Source organism: Bicyclus anynana, chromosome 14 (assembly GCF_947172395.1).
Source record: "Bicyclus anynana chromosome 14, ilBicAnyn1.1, whole genome shotgun sequence".
Lineage (NCBI taxonomy): Eukaryota > Metazoa > Arthropoda > Insecta > Lepidoptera > Nymphalidae > Bicyclus > Bicyclus anynana.
The window spans coordinates 9,787,741-9,806,689 of record NC_069096.1 but is presented as its reverse complement, the minus strand read 5'-3'; the positions used below and the strand labels follow the sequence as shown (position 1 = coordinate 9,806,689).

The 18,949-nt window shown below is 38.2% G+C and overlaps 1 protein-coding gene across 1 annotated transcript; it reads right to left on the bottom strand.

Annotated features, from left to right (window-relative positions):
• Positions 1 to 10,497: 10,497 nt before the first annotated feature.
• Positions 10,498 to 18,204, bottom strand: LOC112051826 (acyl-CoA Delta(11) desaturase-like). The gene is made up of 6 exons (XM_024090625.2): positions 17,979 to 18,204; positions 16,053 to 16,183; positions 15,142 to 15,347; positions 13,378 to 13,563; positions 12,740 to 12,896; positions 10,498 to 11,420 (listed from the first exon to the last, which is right to left on the bottom strand). Exons 1-6 carry the CDS (start codon positions 18,202 to 18,204, stop codon positions 11,250 to 11,252), a joined length of 1,077 nt encoding a protein of 358 aa, XP_023946393.1. The 3' UTR covers positions 10,498 to 11,249.
• Positions 18,205 to 18,949: the final 745 nt, after the last annotated feature.

Sequence of the window (18,949 nt, the reverse complement as noted above, 5' to 3'; positions counted from 1 at the left end):
GCTAGTCAGTCTTGTTGTCAAAGCACTCATCTTCATGTCTCTGAGTCAATATCAGTGGTTCATCATAATGGTCTGTTCATAATAATCAATTTAGTCTGAAATTAAAAAAAAAAAATGTCCTGGTGCAGTGGTGTCCTGGGTTTGATCCCTGGCTGGGCCGATTGAAGTTTTCTCAATTGGTCTAGGTCTGGCTGGTGGGAGGCTTCGGCCAGTTACCACCTTACTGGCAAAGACCTACCACTAAGCGATTTAGCATTCCGGTACGATGCCATGTAGAAACCAAAAGGGGTGTGGGTTGTCTTCCTACTCCTAACAAGTTAGCCCGTTACCATCTTAGATTACATCATCACTTACCATCAGGTGAGATTGTAGTCAAGGGCTAACTTGTAAAGAATAAAAAAAAAACCTGCTCCAATGTGGATTGGTAGTTATGGTGTTAATATACCACTATCAGATGTTAATGATAATTAATGTTCCGAAGGTCTTGTGTTTGATCCCCGGCTGGACCAATTGAGACATACGGCCAAGCGATTTAGCATTCCGGTGTGATGTGTAGCAACTGAAAGGGTTGTGGATTTTCAGTTTAACTTGTAAAGAATAAAAAATAAAATAAAACAGTAACATTTTGCTCTAAGTAGAGGATTTTGAATGGTATATCTAAATGCCTAGATATACTAACTCTGCAAACCCATTGTAATTATGACACTGTTGTTGGCTGGTGAAGGAATAAAACACCCTAAAGAGCTAGAGAACTGTTCAAAACCTTTAGTAATAAGTCTGTTTGTGAAGTTACTCATCACACACTTAGGTAAACCTATGTATATTAGTGCCGATTCATACGAGACTTAGAGATTAACACTGGGATAAAAATAACATGCGGACTTTTCTAAGAGACAGAGGAAATGCCCACCCTCTCCTTTTGCGCAGCCCGGATGTGCTAAATACTTCCCAACAAAGAAATTACTGCTATAACTAGTGCAGGGACATGTAGTAGACAGCAGCGCGATCACTTATTAATCGGGCATAGTTGATTGTTCTTCAGTTGGCTAACTGTAAGTTAACCACCACGCTAACCACCTTAGCCCTGCCTTGCCTGAGTTAAGGGTTGTTTTAATGAGAAACTTCTTAAGAAATGGACATCGACAAAATTATATAGAGGTAGTTTTCTTTTTTGTTTACTTTTATATTTTTGATTAACAATAACACAAACGAAGTAAACTTTGCTCCTAAGATCAATATAATTTAGTAAAACTTTGATCAATTTCTAAATTCTCTTTAAAACCTGAAAAATAAAAATTTTGTTTTGTTTTGATAAATTAAAAAATAAAATTTCTAATCCACAGGTTATTAATATGCTATGTTTCACCACAGACTAATAGGATACCCCGTTATTTTGACACTAGCCTACACAGACAACAGGGAGATTACCAAATAGTCCAAATAGCCCTTGGTTAAATTCGTTAATTGCGTTTTGTTACTTGAGTTGCATGTACCATTTTCTCACGCTATTTTCTTCAATAGTAGATATTTTTCGTGAAATTTAATGCTTCTTTAATGTTTTAAACAAAAGACATAAAATTTTGTTAAAATATATGCATTATTATGGAGTTTGACTTAAATTTGATAATATTATTAACGATAGTTTCACTATCGTTTTGCATAAACAATACGCAATCTTCATGAATGATTTCAGTTTATCGTTCACCATCCGGTCTTCATATAATGAACTAAATTAGACAATACCAATGTAAAGTTACGATTGATCGTTGATCTAGGGATGGCGATTCTTTCCGAAAAAGATCGATTTTTAGATCGATTCGAATCGTGACCTGACGAATCGATCTACAAAAAAATCGAGGTCTAAAAGATCGATTTTCGAAAAATCGATCTTTTTTCAAATTCGCTTTTACAATGTACTTATAAATCAATTTTATTAAAAACAAGGCAAATGTTATAATTAACGATCTTTTAATCAGTAAAATCAGGGAATTCGATAATAACAATTATTTTTATTTCCATATCAAAGTATCAGATCAGGTAGAAAACAAGACATTATTTTCAAAATTTATTATTTACAAAACAAATAGGTACTTTAGCTTATAGTTCCCAATGCTTAATATCTAAACTTTTTAAAAACAAAAGTCTGTCGAGTCTACTGGGATCCAAGCGGTTCCGTTCATCACTTGCGATGTTTCCGGCAATTGAAAAAAGGCGCTCACAAGGAACAGATGATCCTACAATACTCATATACATCATGGCTATTGAATAAACGTGGTGATAAATAGAGTTTTTTTGTTCTTGCCAGTAAAGTATTAATTGTATGGTTTATACCAAAACAGAAAAAATCGAATGTCGATTTTAAAGGGTGATGTATCGATCCAATGAATCGATCCAGTACTACATATCGATTTAAAAAATCGATTTTTTTGGCTCGAAATATCGATTATTCGATTAATCGATCTCAGATCGCCATCCCTACGTTGATCGTAGCCGATCGTATTAACTTTACGATCAATGAACTCCGTTAGACAATTAGACCCCAGGCTACAAAGACTTTACTTTTTACTTATAAGGTCTTTGTCTGGCTACTTTTAAGCTACCGTCAACTACAAAATCGAAAAAATGTAGCTATAAAAATTAGCTACCTTTTCTATAGCTTGGCAATTTCATACCCTCGCAGTCCTTCCCCTTCCGTCGCCCGCATATCATGGGAGTGTCATCAACAAACTTGCCAAACTATAGCGCCTTTTTAACATAATACGCGAATATTTCTGATGATATTTGGAGATACATCTCAGTATTAAATAGGCATTTAATATTTAAGTCAAAAAATTTCGTAAGCGACTTACATTGCGGGCGAAGGTACGGACGCTTGTTCTTGTTCTAGTGGTGGTGGTGGGCCTCAGACTCGGGCGATCGGATCTAGATTTAATAAAAAATGTTAAAAATTTGGTAGTCAGTATTGAAACTAGATATACTGAAGCAGAACTACTTACGGTTGCCACCTGCGCTTTCGCTGTGCAACGCAGTTTCCAGACGCCTATCTTCAGGCAGCTCCTCCACGTTGCTGATCAAGAGTTTAAAATTTATAACGATCCAATTATTTTAATATGATTTTAGTAAAAATTCTTAGTAAAAATAAATAAATCACATAAATTTTAGAAAGTTTAAAGAGTTATATTTCATACAATATGATTTTAATTTTTTAAAATGCACACAACTGAAAAGTTGGAGGTACATGCCCCGGGCTGAATTTGAACCCACACCCTCCGGAATCGGAGGCAGAGGTCCACTGCGCTATCACGGCTCTTACTTACATAGAGTTAACTCAAGAACCTTCTGTTTTGTAGTCGGTTAAAAGGACAAGAAATGTAAAATAGATAACACTTAATGTCTAGACAAATGTTGGTATGAATACCAATCTAGTGTATTTGCCTCGTCACATGTAACAAATTGAGGTGGTATCGGGGTTTAGTTCACGGCGGCGTCTACCCCATTTGACGGAAATTACGTGCCGCTTGCTTCACTCTGATCCAGTTTTCTGTTCCGTGTTTCTGTTTGTATCCACATATTATGTACCTACTTATCTACTGCGTCGCGTAGCGGGTGACTTATTGGGTTACGCAAAGATACGTATTCAATAATAAGGTGTAGAAAGTAGGTGATACGCGCTCTCTAAGTGGCACTTGGCATCCTGTTTTTTTTTAAATATATTTTGCCATAATATTTTAAATATGATCAATATTTCCGTTCCCCATTAATTAATCAGAAAAGACCGTGCACATATACCTTACCGCCCGCTGGCCAATTGGTGACAATAGTCGCATACAACGTTTAGTTGTACACTGGCCTTCGGCCGGGAGTTTGTGATAGGGCCTCTGACCGTGGCTACGGCTGGGCATTATACACAAGCACATAAAACGCGCGGCCTTAAGCCATTCATGTTTTGAGTTATATTTTTGTAAAATGAATAGTGGACTATTTATTATTTATGTACTAGCGGATGCCCGCGACTTCATCCGCGTGAAACTCGATGTAAACTTTCAACTACCCCTACCCTACCCCTAATTTTCTTTGCTATAAACGTCACGGAGTCCGAGACCTTTCCAACGAATGCAAAACCGTGGAAATCGGTCCGTGCGTTCTGGAGTTATAGCGTCAGGAAGGAAAACCCGACTTATTTTTATATAGTAGAAATAAAACAAACATATAAGTAGAAGGGGCGAAGGGGTTAAAAATGTACATCGATTTTCACGCGGGCGAAGTCGTAGAAAACGCATGGCATTTTATAACTTATCTATACTAATAATACAAAGAGGAAAACTTTGTTTGTATGTTTGTTTGTTTGTTTGTTTGTTTGTAATGTATAGGCTCAGAAACCACTAAACTACTGGTAGTTGAAAATTTACATCGAGTTTCACGCGGACGAAGTCGCGGGCGTCCGCTAGTTTACTATAAATTATGTATTGTTTGTTTGTTTATAAAAAGTTCGAAATAAATTAACTGTATCTAATTGTTCTAAGCATTAATCGAATTTATTTTAATTAATATAAGAACAAGATAGACAAAATTTTTAATAGGTGTGAAATGGCTAACGAATTATCATTTGTTTGTCATTTTTCATTTGTTTGTTGGTAAACACATCGAGTAGGGCTGTAGTATAGGTACCTACAATGCTGACTTTTGTTGATAATACCAGAACCTTCTATTTGTTCTAATCAAAACAATCTATTTTTCATTAAATACTAATATATACCTACCTAATTCATTGATTATCAACAAGGTTAGAGATAAGGCATTATGATTATTTTCAAAAACATTTAATAAATGAAACTTGATTATACATATTCCGCACAAAAGATTTAATCCGTAAAGAGTTGTCCTAGAATCGTTTTTCATGACCGAGAGCAATTTAAACCGCTATTGCTGTAATCGGATTCACTCTTCGGCCATTTTGGACCTCGTTGCAATCGCGAAACGAGGAAACCCATTTATAAAGGTAGCTGGTTGGTGTTTTTTTACTAAAACTAGAGAACGAATTTTGATGAAAATTGCCACAAAAATACTCGTAGATTAGAAACTGGAATACCTAGCCACTTTTTCTTCTGAAAGGTTATTTATTTATTTTTCCAAAGAAATCAACAAAATAGTATATTTAGGTTAAAATTATAAATAAAATCAACAAAAAAAACAAATTATGGCACTTTTCCCCAGTGCTCATCCTCATTTTTCCAATAATGATCTCACACTATGATATAAAAATGCAATTTTACACAGACATATTAACGGATTAACGATTACTTGCGTTAATTCTACCGAAATGTACGGTGACCAGCTACGGTTTAACGGTGTCCAGCTATGGTATTAAATTATACTATTGCTACAAGTATATGTATCTACTCGTATATGAACTTCAGAGAGATTTTCAGCGTAGTGTACCGGGCGGTCGACGGGCGATTTCAATTGAAATTGTTAGACTCTGGCGGAATCGCTACGGTGTATAGAGGTGGTATTTCAGATGTTGAAGGCTTTACGAGCTATGTAGTGGATGGGAAAACTGGAGATCGATTTTCGGATCGATTTGGGAAAGGATGGTCCATTTCAGGTCCACTCTTGTACCCCCAAAAAAAAACAGGGTATTTGTTAAAATCTAAATAAGTGAATAAATGTAACTAAATGAAAAGAAATAAATAAAATTAAAACCCAAGTTTTTGAGTTATATCAAGTGGCGCAACTATGACAACATTTGACAGCAAACATCAAAACGACTATTGCGTTGAAAACGTCATCAATTCGCCATTGTTACCCATGTTACTGTTGCATTTCTTGGGAGAGAAATATTACTTCGTAAGAATTAAAGAAAATTCGTTGATCTGTGTAATCGTAAATAGTTAAAAAAAAAAATTTTCTTTTATTTCCGCCAGGGTACAATGACTGAGTCTTCAAACAGTGCGTGTTGTCAGTGATGACCTATGGTTCCGAGACTTGCTCGCTAACTATGGGCCTCATAAGAAGGCTCAGAGTCACACAGCGGGCGATGGAACGAGCTAAGTTAGGAGTATCTCTGCGTGATCGAAATGATTCGATCGAAAATCCGTTCTTAGCGGACGTCTACGAACTGTAAACTATCTCCCTGCCAAATTTCATCTTTGTACGTCTAGTGGTTTTTGAGATTTCGTGATGAATGACCTTTCGCATTTATATTAAGTTACCGAATATTTATATGTATCTATAATAGGTTTAATTCGTATTAGGACCTAATATATAGTAATAATCTAACTGAAGCTCAAAGAAATAAGAACAACCAACGAACTGGAAAAATCAAAGCGCTCCATGTGAAGCTCTTTTAAATAAAATCCCCGTTCGCTCCAGTAACCCGACCGGAAGATTTGCCATTCATTCCCTTCACATATGTTTACTGGGTATAAATCTGGTCGAGGACGATACCTAACGTACACCGCGACCGATTTCTTTGATGCTATTTTTGCATCCGTTTATAAATTCCTTTTGAGCGATTTGAAATAGGTATAGAAAGTTTAAAAGTTTATGGCGGCTTGATATTTTATTAGTTTATGCCTGTTTCGCTCGTGTCTTTTTATTGAGAAAGAATACAATAAGGAACTTAAACTAACTTATACTAATAACTATAGAAATCATGCCCACGTGGAATGGCGGCAAGAATACTGGCTGCATTTTCGCGCTGGACAGCCCTGAGCCAGGCTGATCCTTTGTACAAAAAATGAGCTAGCCGTTTTCACCAGTCGAGGTAACTAAAATAATAAACGACTTGTGTGTAAAATCACACTAACAACTGAACTCAATGTAGGTAGGTTTTTGAAGATCAGACCAGTGGCCTTACAATTCTGTTAATTATATAGGTAGATACAGCTCGAGCTTTTTGAAATATGGCTTGCGGAGCTGGGGAAACTTATGTTACTCACCTTATTTTACATACAATATTTTTTAACATCAGAAATCTGATTCAGAAATGAGAAGTTCAGAGAAACATAAGAGAGTTCAAGGTCCCAAAGTGCTGGAATAGCTGGAATAGGAATTGGTCGACTTCTCATCAGTGGCTGATGACATCAAGTGAGTCGCAGGGATTCGCTGGATAAAGGCGGCTCAGGATCGTGATGTTTGGAAGTCCCTACAAATGTCTATGTTCAGTTCAGTGGACGCCCATCGGCTGATATTATGATGATGTTGAAGAATTTTTAACAATGCCTTACGAAGAGATATTGAGTATGTAAGTAATTAAATAACATTGCAAATGCGGTAAAAGGTTCAATCTTACTGGTTTATTTTTTGTGTTCTATTACCAGTTTATTACCCCGCAATTTAAGCCTCACATGGATAATTACCCCGGTTAGGAACGGTGGTCGTATAGCCATCAATCTTGTACGTGTTACTATTTTAGTGTAGGCGAGGGTAGGCGGACGCAGACCGGACTGCAGTTCGGATCACTAGAGCGCGTTGTTTGCAATTTCTGCAAAATCAGCTCGTGTCGACGTAGCTTACCTTCTCTTGCTATTGATACATAAGTCTTTATTATACTTAATCATTGGCGTATCTAGGATTACTTCCTGGGGTAGGCCCACATATTACTGAACCGAGTTCAGTTAACAATATTTGTGGACGCAGAATTTGTGATATAACTCGACTTATTTTATTATTTTTTCTTTGTATCTAGGGTAGGTATCCGAAAAGGTCTTAATATATTTTTAATTAAAAAGCAGCCGTTTTCCTTTCAAACCATATCATCATCAAATGGAGTTTTCGGTTCGAGTCCTGGGTTCAGAGGCGCTAGCAAGTGAAGGGAAATATACAAAATTTCGCCCAATGGAGTCGGAGTACCATCTCTTTCGTAACGCAATGAAACAGATAGCGGTGTTAATTGCGTCGCCATTGGTTGAATTTTGTCTATTTCTCTTCACGAGATTGTCTCGTTGGTCACATGTTAGCGTCGTCACAGGTAATGAAAGGACTACTTCAGTATTATACAGTTTTCTTCTTCCCAATAAATTCGGATTACTACTCCAGAACAAAGACAACTAGGAATCGGTCCCTAAAAGCGATGAAATCTGCAGATAGATGTACGAGTATGCATGTAAGGTGTCTGTGAAAGGACTTAAAGTAGAAGAAGCCCATTTATATACATTGGACCAACGTAATGGGCCTACTCTCTCCTTTCTTTCTTCCTTGATACGTTCATGATAATAATAAGATATATAATGTGTAACATTACCTAATAGGTATATTGAATTAATAACAACTTGATATGAGACATGAGGTAGGTTCATTACTTATCTACCTCCTGAATTACAGATCCCTCCGAGCCTCCGGAGAGTATGTTAAGCCTCTCGCAACAAACTCGCTCATTGTTCTGGCCCCTATCGAATAATATGATTTGTATTTGTAAGTTCTAATTATCTATAATGTTAAGAAAGACGAATGAAGGAGAATGTCCTAATTTATCAAGTCCTTTAATAAATTAAGACCTTCTACGAAAAATTTTTTAGGCTGTCCAAATTTCCGAGAGGAGGTCCTTTTTTTCTAAAACTACTGATCCGATTCCTTTGCATATTTTTCAGGCAACATGATTTTGTATATAATTTTAGTGAAAGCCGTCCTGTTTCCACAAAGTGCCATCCAACCCCATTACCAAAAGTATTAAGCCGCCATGCCCTTCAGACAGGAACACAGGACTGCTATTTGGCGGCAGAAATAAGCTGCTTTGGATGCTGTGGATTGCCAAGCCAGGAGACTCATATGAGAAGACACACCCCTTCTAACAAAACTTCAAAGCCTTGGTCATCGTCGGATGGTTGCTAGTCTCTCGGTATTTAAGAAATATATTTCGGAGATACTCTCCGCACAGGAGCTATTTGCTCGTCCCACCGTGACCATTTTACCATCGCACTGCAAGACACCGAGTAGGTTTCCATCCCTATGTCATTTCATAAACGCATGGCTAGGGTATAGAACTTTCAGTCAGTGATTTCTAATTCTTACAACCTGGGCTGGGCATCTTAAAGAAGAAAGATAATAGGCATCTTCTAAGCAAGCGCGTTCCACCATATGCCACATTTACGCTTACCATCTTGGTGGATGGATGCAGGATGCAGGCGGCTTAAGATAGTGGAAGTTGAAAGTTCTCAAAAGAGGCCTACATCCAGCACTGGACCTCTATCAACTTATAGATGACAACAGCGATTATCATGATAATGACGATGTTAAATTAAATGTTTCAATTAATATAATAATAATGCCCCCGACCGAATTGTTTCTTTTTTCGGCCACGGCCGCTAATCTCATGTTGATATTAACCATGTACGCAGGAGATATTATAGTGCACAAGTGTGTGCGCATACACAGGTGCACTCTCTATTCCCTCACTCTCATAGTCCAATGGAACGGCAGACCGAAACGATTGGTGAGAGATCAGGCGCAGGACCGACGGCTTTACGTGCCCTCCAAGGCACGAGGGTGTACTAAGATCGCCAACTTCCCAACTCCAGGCTGCTATTTAGATTTTCCGTGTAAGAATAATCTCAATAACGTATTTTTGGTTGCCCTGACCCGGGATTCGAAACCTGGATCTCATAGTCTGTAGCTGAACCAATTAACCACGTGACCAATGAGGCAGTTCAATTAATATTCCTTTATATCATACACGAAGGGCGAAGTACCAGTAACTAAGTACCTACGTAAGTGCTACTGAATACTGACCTACGAGTACATGATTGCATTGCATTAATTATGGTCCGCTAATGGAAGAGGATGGTATTGATTTTCGCTTATCGTTTATTACGATGCCAGCTGCGACATCGAAAAAGATTTAAACCTTCTTTCTGAACGATTCTGTTCCATAAAAAATATGTTTATTGTAGTCTTACTTTAATATTATAATATCAATTTCAATGAATCGGCTAAATTACTGAGCCGACTTTGATGAATTTCGGTATAAAACCTATAGACTCGCAAAACCTAACAATTTTTCGCTCCAAACGTAAGTTACTTCTGTGACTATGTGAGCGTAAGAGCTAAGCTTCCTAACTTGAGTTAACCTTCGCCTTCACGCACGCAAGCATACATATCGTAGCATAATGATAAGTGCCCCGATTTAGGGGCACATAAAACGGTATACGAATCCGGCGAGTACACACTATCTATGTGTTATAAACCTATGCTATTAATATAAATTGGAGCGTATTGTTATGGCTACTTTAAATCCCGAAAAAAAATCGTAATTTCCGCAGGATTTGTGTATACAGAATTACACAATCTACAATGCAAACGAAGTTGCGGGATTCCGCTACATTTAAAGAGATAAAACCCTTCTAAAACATTTTAGTTGTTCCCAATTAGATACAACCTTCATGCGTCGGTGTAATGGATGAATATATTGGGGCCAATATATTATTATTAACCATGTTTTTGTGAGTAATCATAATATAAGAAATAAAAGAAACTCATAACTAATAATTTTCTTATTCGTCATACTTATACGTATACCTAAACTTAATAATATGGGTTGAATTTTAATTGTTACGCAATCCAACTGACTAAAATATATTTGTTAGATTTGTTAAACGCTCAAAAATCTTCAAATACTTACTACAAACTTACTATAAATTGAATATGAATATTGCCACAGAATACATAAAAGACATTGCCAAAATTTGTGTACAGGATATGCCATTAGTAACATTAATTTTAGATAATAACTGATCGGTCCACTTCCGTTTGACCCATTAAATTATGGGACACCCTGTAGTGTAGGCGCACTACATACATTGAATATTTCATCACCTACATATCACGAACTATTACAAAATACTTAGTTAAAAAATTAACAAACCACTTTAATTTAGACTATACGAATATCTAGTTACACATGCAGGATACAAAATATACATAATGAAGTCTCCCATTTAATCACAAAACAACTACTTAGACTTCTGCCCCATTAGTGCGTTGCATTACATAACCTGTCGCCTGTGACGACGTTTCAACGGATTGACAGACGATAGACGAAGCGGATATGCGTTGCGTTGTCGGAAGTGCGACGAGGACAGTGTTATATGAAAAACATTGGTTTTGTAAGCATTGTTGAGACTGGGTGCGTGCGTCGTCCTCTTGCGCTGCGATGTCGTGCGTCATTGAAATTGTATGTCATACAATCCGTTGCTACAACGCAAGGCTACACACTAATGAGGTATCACCTCGTAGCGTAGGGTCGACAGTGGCTAGGCATCCTTCAGTTCGGGGTGATCGATGGTGCTGTAACGTGCCTTCAATTTTTCAGTAAACTCCGGGTCGTCCCAACCCCAGAGATGATGTGTTCCGTCGCCCGTCCTTTGTGACCTTTGCTTTATAATATCTGGAGTGACCATCTTCAGATCATACGCTTGTCCAATCTGTAACACAGTTAAGTATGTGTTAATTACATTTACCTCGAACCACACAACTGTGGTCTATGATTGAGTAAGTGTCTGTGAATCGAAAAACGTCGTCGTCTGAAATAAAACTAAAACTATTGATAAAAACTAAAAATTTAAAACATGTGTTAGTCACTTTGACTGCACATATTTTTTTTTGTGAATAACTAAAAATACTAAGTAAAAGTGGCTATAGTTACCTACCGGCAAAGACATGCCGCCAAGCGATTTAGAGTGATTTCAGATTAGCGTATATTTTTTGCGCGTATACGATCGTTTCAACATACGCGCTTACACGCGCGCTACATTACGCGGTTTCAACAAACCGGACTCGCATATAAGGGCATACATATTTCTGCTTGTTCCCTCAAACCGGTGGTGTTGAGTCAGTATCTCTGGGAGGTGTCTCTAAGTCGCGGCTCGCGCTCGTCAACGCTCAACGCTCAACGCTCGTAAGAGTTGAGCGTGTACTAAAACGAGCTCATACGCGCGTATAAGACGCTAGTCTGAAACCGCTCTTAGCATTCTGACACGATGCCGCGTACGTCAGACTAAACTTCTACCATCTCTACTAAGTAAACTGCTTCTCAAGGTGCTGACAGACTTGAGCATTCACTTGTAATAAGCGTTCGTGCGAATGTCACATCACAAAATAAAATACGAGAACATTTTAGCGAGCATTGTATCGAGCGTTCTAGCGAGCAGATTGGCTTAGAATGGAAACATCGAACAGAGCGTTCGCTAGAAATATCAATATGTTCGTAGCAATATTTGGCTCTATGCTTGGCCCGTTGTTCAGTTTGATAAATATAAAAATGGCGAATGCTCAATGTTCTGTTACAAGTGAATGCTCAAGTCTATCAGCACCTTTAGACTGCATCGTCTCTTAACATCAGATGAGATGGCATATTTAACTTGTCGTTGAATAACATAACATTAAAAATTTTGAAAAACTCCCGAATATCATGAAATTATTATTTACACTCTCGATGAAGTCATCAATATTCTCTTTCAGTGCGCCTTGATTTGAGACCGCACTCGAGTAGCAGCATTTGCAGACATTCGGTTGTCCTTCCCCACTTTCACCCCCCACAACTTTTAAACGGCTCAACCGATTTTCATCAAACATATTGTCTAAGATCACTCGCCCGTAAGTCACCTTGAATACTAGAAAAAACTAAATTGAAATCGCTTCATTCGTTCGGGAACTTCGGTGCCACAGACAGACTGACAAGTCAAACTTATAACAACCCTATTTTTTCGTCGGGGGTTAATAAAAAAGTAATGATATGTGTTACCTTAGCCATAGCATCAATGAACATGATGGTGGGAGTAAGCATGTTGAGCAGCGGGTGCTCAGTCGCGCGGTAGTCCCACGGGAACGTGTGGTGGAAGTTGTGGAAGCCCTCCACACATATCATCCACACGGCGATGTTCTCCCGGGGGTTCAATGACCTGAGAACATTATTACCAACCATGAGACGATACAGGTATAACCTGCTTCATCTCATGGTTTAACAATACCTGTGGAAATTATAAAATTTACAGAGATAAAAAATAAAGAAAACGTGAAAGTTTTTGTGTAAATGCTCGATAATTTGTGGAGTTTTATAAGTAGGGTATTCACTATAGGTAAAAAATGGAAAATTCCTTGTTATGTTCTGTGGTCCAACATAGGGTTTTATTGGGTCACTGTTTCCGACCCCTTAAAAGTGGAGCCATAGAGGCTTTAATTAAATTATTGCAAAGGAAACTAGTAATTACTGATTTGGACAAACTTCGACACATTTCATATTATTTTCCAATCGCAGAAATACTTGTGAAAAATAAATAAAACGTTGCTTCTATATCCAGAAAATGTAGGTCAAATAACTTTAAAATCGCTGACACGAGTATTAGATCCGTTTCGTTTTCTCGTTTATTTCTAAAGTCTTACTTGTCATAGGGTCTGTATCCGAAGACGTGAGCAAAGCTGTTAACGCTCCACACAACGTTGATGCCAATCGTGTATCGCAGAATAGTGGGTATCAGGAATGCATTGAGCCACGTTTCATTCCAGTAATAGACGGGGATAACCGTTGGTAACAAGAAGCACAGTACCGGCATCATCTTCATGTAATGCCTGTGAAAAATACAATATTGTTTTTGTTTCAATAGCCTCAGGCATGTATAGTCCAGGATCCGGGGAATATTTTTACAAGTGATCATTATCTAGTTTATTTTCTGTGAGTAGCTTCATCTAACGCTAAAAAACGCTTTATGCATTTTCCTTTACAAAATTTATCGGTTGTGGTAGCTAATAGAGAACTTTTGGAACGTACGGGTTAACATATTTGTAGCATTAAATGACTTACGAGTATAATTAAGCAACAGAAAAAACAAAACTGGTTAGTAACAATTTTGATGACTTCGTTAGCGATACATGTTGGAAGGATCAAAAATTGTTACTAACCAGCTGATATTTTAGTGTTTGCTTGATTAATATTTATATGATTTATAAATTTTAATTAAGCAAATAGTAAAATCTCACAAATCACTTTACAAATTGCGTGTGCTTTTGTGTCCCTACTACCACTATTAGCTACTATAATCGAGAAGTTTTGTAAAGGATAAGGCTTGATGTTACAATCGAATTTTATTCCGGCTCCTAGACTATTAGTATAGCGTTGTTTAAATAAGATTTTGCTTCAGCTTATCCTAGCTGCGTGGGTTGTGACCTATTTAGTAAATGTCGATATTAAACGCCGAACAATTGTGTTAGTGTGGTGAAACTAATTAAAATATAGTAGAAGTAAATGGCTGGCCTAAATTGATCAATTTACCAACGTATCAATTACAGGAGTCTTACTGATCTAAATACATTTTCTTGAATAATCCGACAATGTTAATTTGATTAAGCAGCTGTAAAATTCGTTTTTTTGTAGATTGTTGTGACTTTACTATTAAATTCGATAGCACACTCTATACAGAAAAGAGCCAGTAATTTGAAGCCGTTTTATGAAAAAGAAATATCATTATCTGACAATATATTGTAAATGGGTAGGTACGGACTAGTGCTACCGTCTGATAAAGTGCATCAATTTTTCATAATTATAGCTCCATACAACTATCATCTGCTGACATCGTGTTTTTTTTAAAGGAATATTGCCATATTTTTAATACAACTCTCCTCCAAATTGTCGGAAAAGTCTGTGTGTCTCTATGTCTCTGTCCAGCAGTCAAGGGATCGAACCACCACCTCTCGGTGATAAATCCGGATCCCTTACCACTGAGTTACTGAGGCTTCACTCTAAGAATTAAATTCGAATTTCGAAATTGAAGGAGGCCTGGCTCTGTAGTGAGCCATTAAAATAATAAAGCATCCTAAACATAAATTACATTAAGGACCTGTTCACACCAAGTTTTTTAAACGCGCCGCCCACGCCCGTTGGTAGCGATACGGTCGCGATACGCACGCGAGAGACGGAGCCTGCAGACATTTGCACACCTGTATTAATTCAAACACGCGTTTGAATCGATATAGCGACGTACCGTTTCTACGTCGATACAAACGCGATGCTAACGCGTTTATACCTATTGATAAAAATGATAACAAACTGCTCTGTAAAAGTGTGCTGTCGACGCACGTTTCTAAAACGCGCGTCAACGGCGCGCTTAAAAAACCTGGTGTTCACAGGCCTTAAGGAGCTGGATATCTTACTTTTTCTGGAACATCACAACTGGATCTTCGTACAGGTCGGTGAGATCGATTCGCTTTCCACCCTCGACGACTTCTGGTAGCTTCTTCACGCAGAGCCAGCCCATGTGGGAGTAGAACAAGCCTCGCTCGGCGTTGTGGGGGTCAGCGTCTGTGTCCGCGTATTTGTGGTGCGTTCTGTGGTCCCGGGCCCACTCGAATATGCAGTCCTGTACAAATAATCATTTTATGAACCACAGGTGGAGCGGACGCTCGCGACTTCGTCCATCAGTAGGTTTCGGCCCTGTCGCAGAATCCTACTTCCTACTAATATTAGGGGTTAAAGTATGAAATTGCCGATTTGTACTGAAAGTCTAAATTGTGTATTTTTTAATTTTTAACAAATTTATTTAATCAAAATAGTTGCCATTATTATCTATACATTGCTGCCATCTAATGGGAAGGTCATTAATGCCTTTGCGATAGATCTCCGACGATCTAGACTGCACTCTCCCTTGCATGAAAGCATTTTGTACTGCCACCTGGGAAGAAAACTTCTTGTCACGTAGATAATTGTCCAAATCACGAACAAAATGGTAGTCCGTTGGAGCAAGGTCTGGTGAATACGGAGGATGACGAATAGTTTCTAACTGCAGTTCCTGAAGGGTGAAAATGGTTTCTCGTGCTGTGTGAGGTCTCGCGTTGTCGTGGAGCAATAATGGTGGTGGTTGTTATTTGTGCGTTTATGTATATAGTTGTTTTATTAAAAAATGTCACATTTAATGTAAGGAAGCTAAACCTGTATAAATTTTCATCTAATTATGATAAAAGATTTTTAATAGATTTCGAAATTTTATAATCTCATTTATTTTGCAAATCATAAAAATCAATATATTCAAACCTAGTCGTCATCCCCATTAGGGTTCATTAAATACCTGGAAGCCCATAGTTTGCCATATCATCAGCACTGTACGAAGAGGCGTCCTTGCTTTATAACTCCGATGTGTCCACAGTCTGTGGGATCCGGCTCCGATGCCGATAGCGCACATCAGATGGATAGCGAACGCTGGAAAGAAACTACTTTAAACATACTTGGGTTATTATAAACTAGTGGACGCCCGCGACTTCTTGCGCGTGGAATTCAGTTTTTCACAAATTCCGCGGGAACCATGGATTTTTACGGGATGAAAAGTAGCCTATGTGTTAATCCAGAGTAAAATCTATTTCCATTCCAAATTTCAGCCAAATCGCTTCAGTAGTCGCAGCGTAAAAGAGGAACAAACATACTTACACACAAACTTTCGCCCTTATTATATTAGCGTGATTAGAAGTAAAAGTACTAAGCTTGGTGTTAAACTGTATTATACGACTGTGTGCTTAGTTTTAAATAAGTTTGTAAAATGGTGATAAATAAAAAAAAATAAACCTTGGCTGAGTTTGTTGTGGGCTCTTCTCGGACCAAAGCGCGTTTGGAACTCTCGTAACTTTAATTTTAAGTTTTCGAGTGATTATTATCACCATTATCTTAAGTTTAATATTATTACCTGACGTTTCGAAAGAGCTTGTAAACTAAGCCTATTTTAAATAAATGAATTTTGACTTTGACTTATAAGTTAACACATCCCACGTATGCCAAAGAGAAAAATGAATAGACAAGACTTTATTTTAGATAAGCGCGTTCCATCTACATCGACTACCTCATTGCTCAACAATTACAAGCGTGATTGTGGCATTGTGGCTGGTAGGAGGCTTCGGCCGTGGCTAGTTAACCACCCTACCGGTAAAGACGTACCGCCAAGCGATTTAGCGTTCCGGTACGATGTCTTAGAAACTTGTCTAGAAACCGAAAAGGAGCGTGAATTTCATCCTACTCCTAACAAGTTAGCCCGCTTCCATCTTAGATTACATCATCACTAACCATGAGGTGAGATTGTAGTCCAACTTGTAAAGAATAAAAAAAAAAATTATATTCGGGAAAGTTACCAAGAAGCTTTGCTATTGAGGAACATGGTCGCCTAATTCACATGAAATTACACACACATTATGTCTAACACATATGCGTAAGAACAAGAAAAAAAATTGTTGTTCTTTGGGCATAGTATGAGATTTAATATCAGATGAGCTTCTTGTGAGAGCCGTGATAGACCAGTGGATATGACCTCTGCCTCCAATTCCGGAGGGCGCAGGTTCGAAACCGGTCTGGGGCATGTACTTCCAACGTTTCAGTTATGTGTATTTTACGAAATTAAATATCACGTGTCTCAAATTGTGAAGGAAAAACATTAACCTGCATATCTGAGTATAGTGCGTGAAGTCTACCAATCCGCATTGGGCCAGCATGGTGGAATATTGGTCTAACCCTCTAAATCTGAGAGAAGACTTGCGCTCAACAGTGAGCCGAATATGGGTTGATAATAATGATGATGAAGAGCTTCTTATTCCGTCAAATCATTAATTTGAAACAAAATCAATTAATAACTAGAATCAAGACCGGGAGCCGCAGCAGAAAAAGCTGAAACCGGTAAGTGGCTCAAGTATGCCTCTCTGACAGAGAGTTACATATTTGTACCTTTTGCCGTGGAGACCCTTGGGCCATGGAGTCGCAGTGGCAAAAAATTTCATCGAATAATTTCACCGCGGCTAGTTGCCTCGACTGGTGACAGAAGGGCTGGCTCATTTTTTGCGCAAACGATCAGCCTGGCTATCCAGCGCGGAAATGCAGCCAGTATTCTTGCCACCATTCCACGTGGGCATGATTTGTATAGTTAGTTATTAGGATAAGTTAGCTTAAGTTCCATATTGTATTCTTTCTCAATAAAAAAAAAAAATTATAACTATTTTTAACCTTCAAAAATTCTTACCGAACACATTGGTCTGCCATTTCGCTGACGTCAAAGCCAAGTAGATGCCGTACAGAGAGCCAATGTGGAGGAATAGAAACCAGAAGATATTGAACCAGACATATTCGTATTTCCTCGGCGTCGCGTTCTTTAGCACTGACACATCTTTCTCTAACCCCAAGTCTGGAGTTTGGGTATCAGATTCAAACAGCACTCCACTGGGCGTTGGATCTACTAATGGAGGCATTTTCTGAAATAAAAATATTTAGAAATTTTAGAACAGGAGACGCATAACACTTTTTCTTCCCTAAGGATAGTGTAGGGATTAAAACTATGTCATTGTCTAGTAGAGTGATGGTCAAAATTGGCAACCGTCAAGCGATGAGCAAGGGAAGTTTTACCAGAAGTAATAAATGACGTGTGTGTATAGCTTCGCAAGTTCGTTGATGACAATTCCATGATATGCGGGCGACGGAGGGGCGGGGGAAGAAATGCGCGGGTGTAAAGACGTTCGCACGGGGCATATGGAAGGACTGCGCGGGTATGAAGTAGAGCGCGCGGGGCATCGCTACCCCCCTCCCGGCCAGCGCGGACCATCAGGAGTGTTACGAACGAATTTGTCAAGCTATAGCTCCGGACTTGATGCAATTTAAAGACGCATTCCAAACGGTACCTACACCACTGATAATAGCTGGTAAGCTGTTATAACTTCTAAAAAAATGTAGGTAAATGATCCATATCTCCACAGTAGAGCTTGCTGGATCAAGGCCTGGGTTTGACCGCTGGTTTACTTTACTAGGTACAATCACAAGATATTCATCATGTTACAATGATTCCAAGTTTTGGTTTTAAAGACTTTTATTAAATTGAACTCAAAACGAGAGGAGGAGAGGTGACAAGTGTGGTTTAATATCGATATAGTATTTAATCTAAAACTGATTCAAACGGGACAAATAATAATGATAAATGATTCAAAACAACATACGAGAATA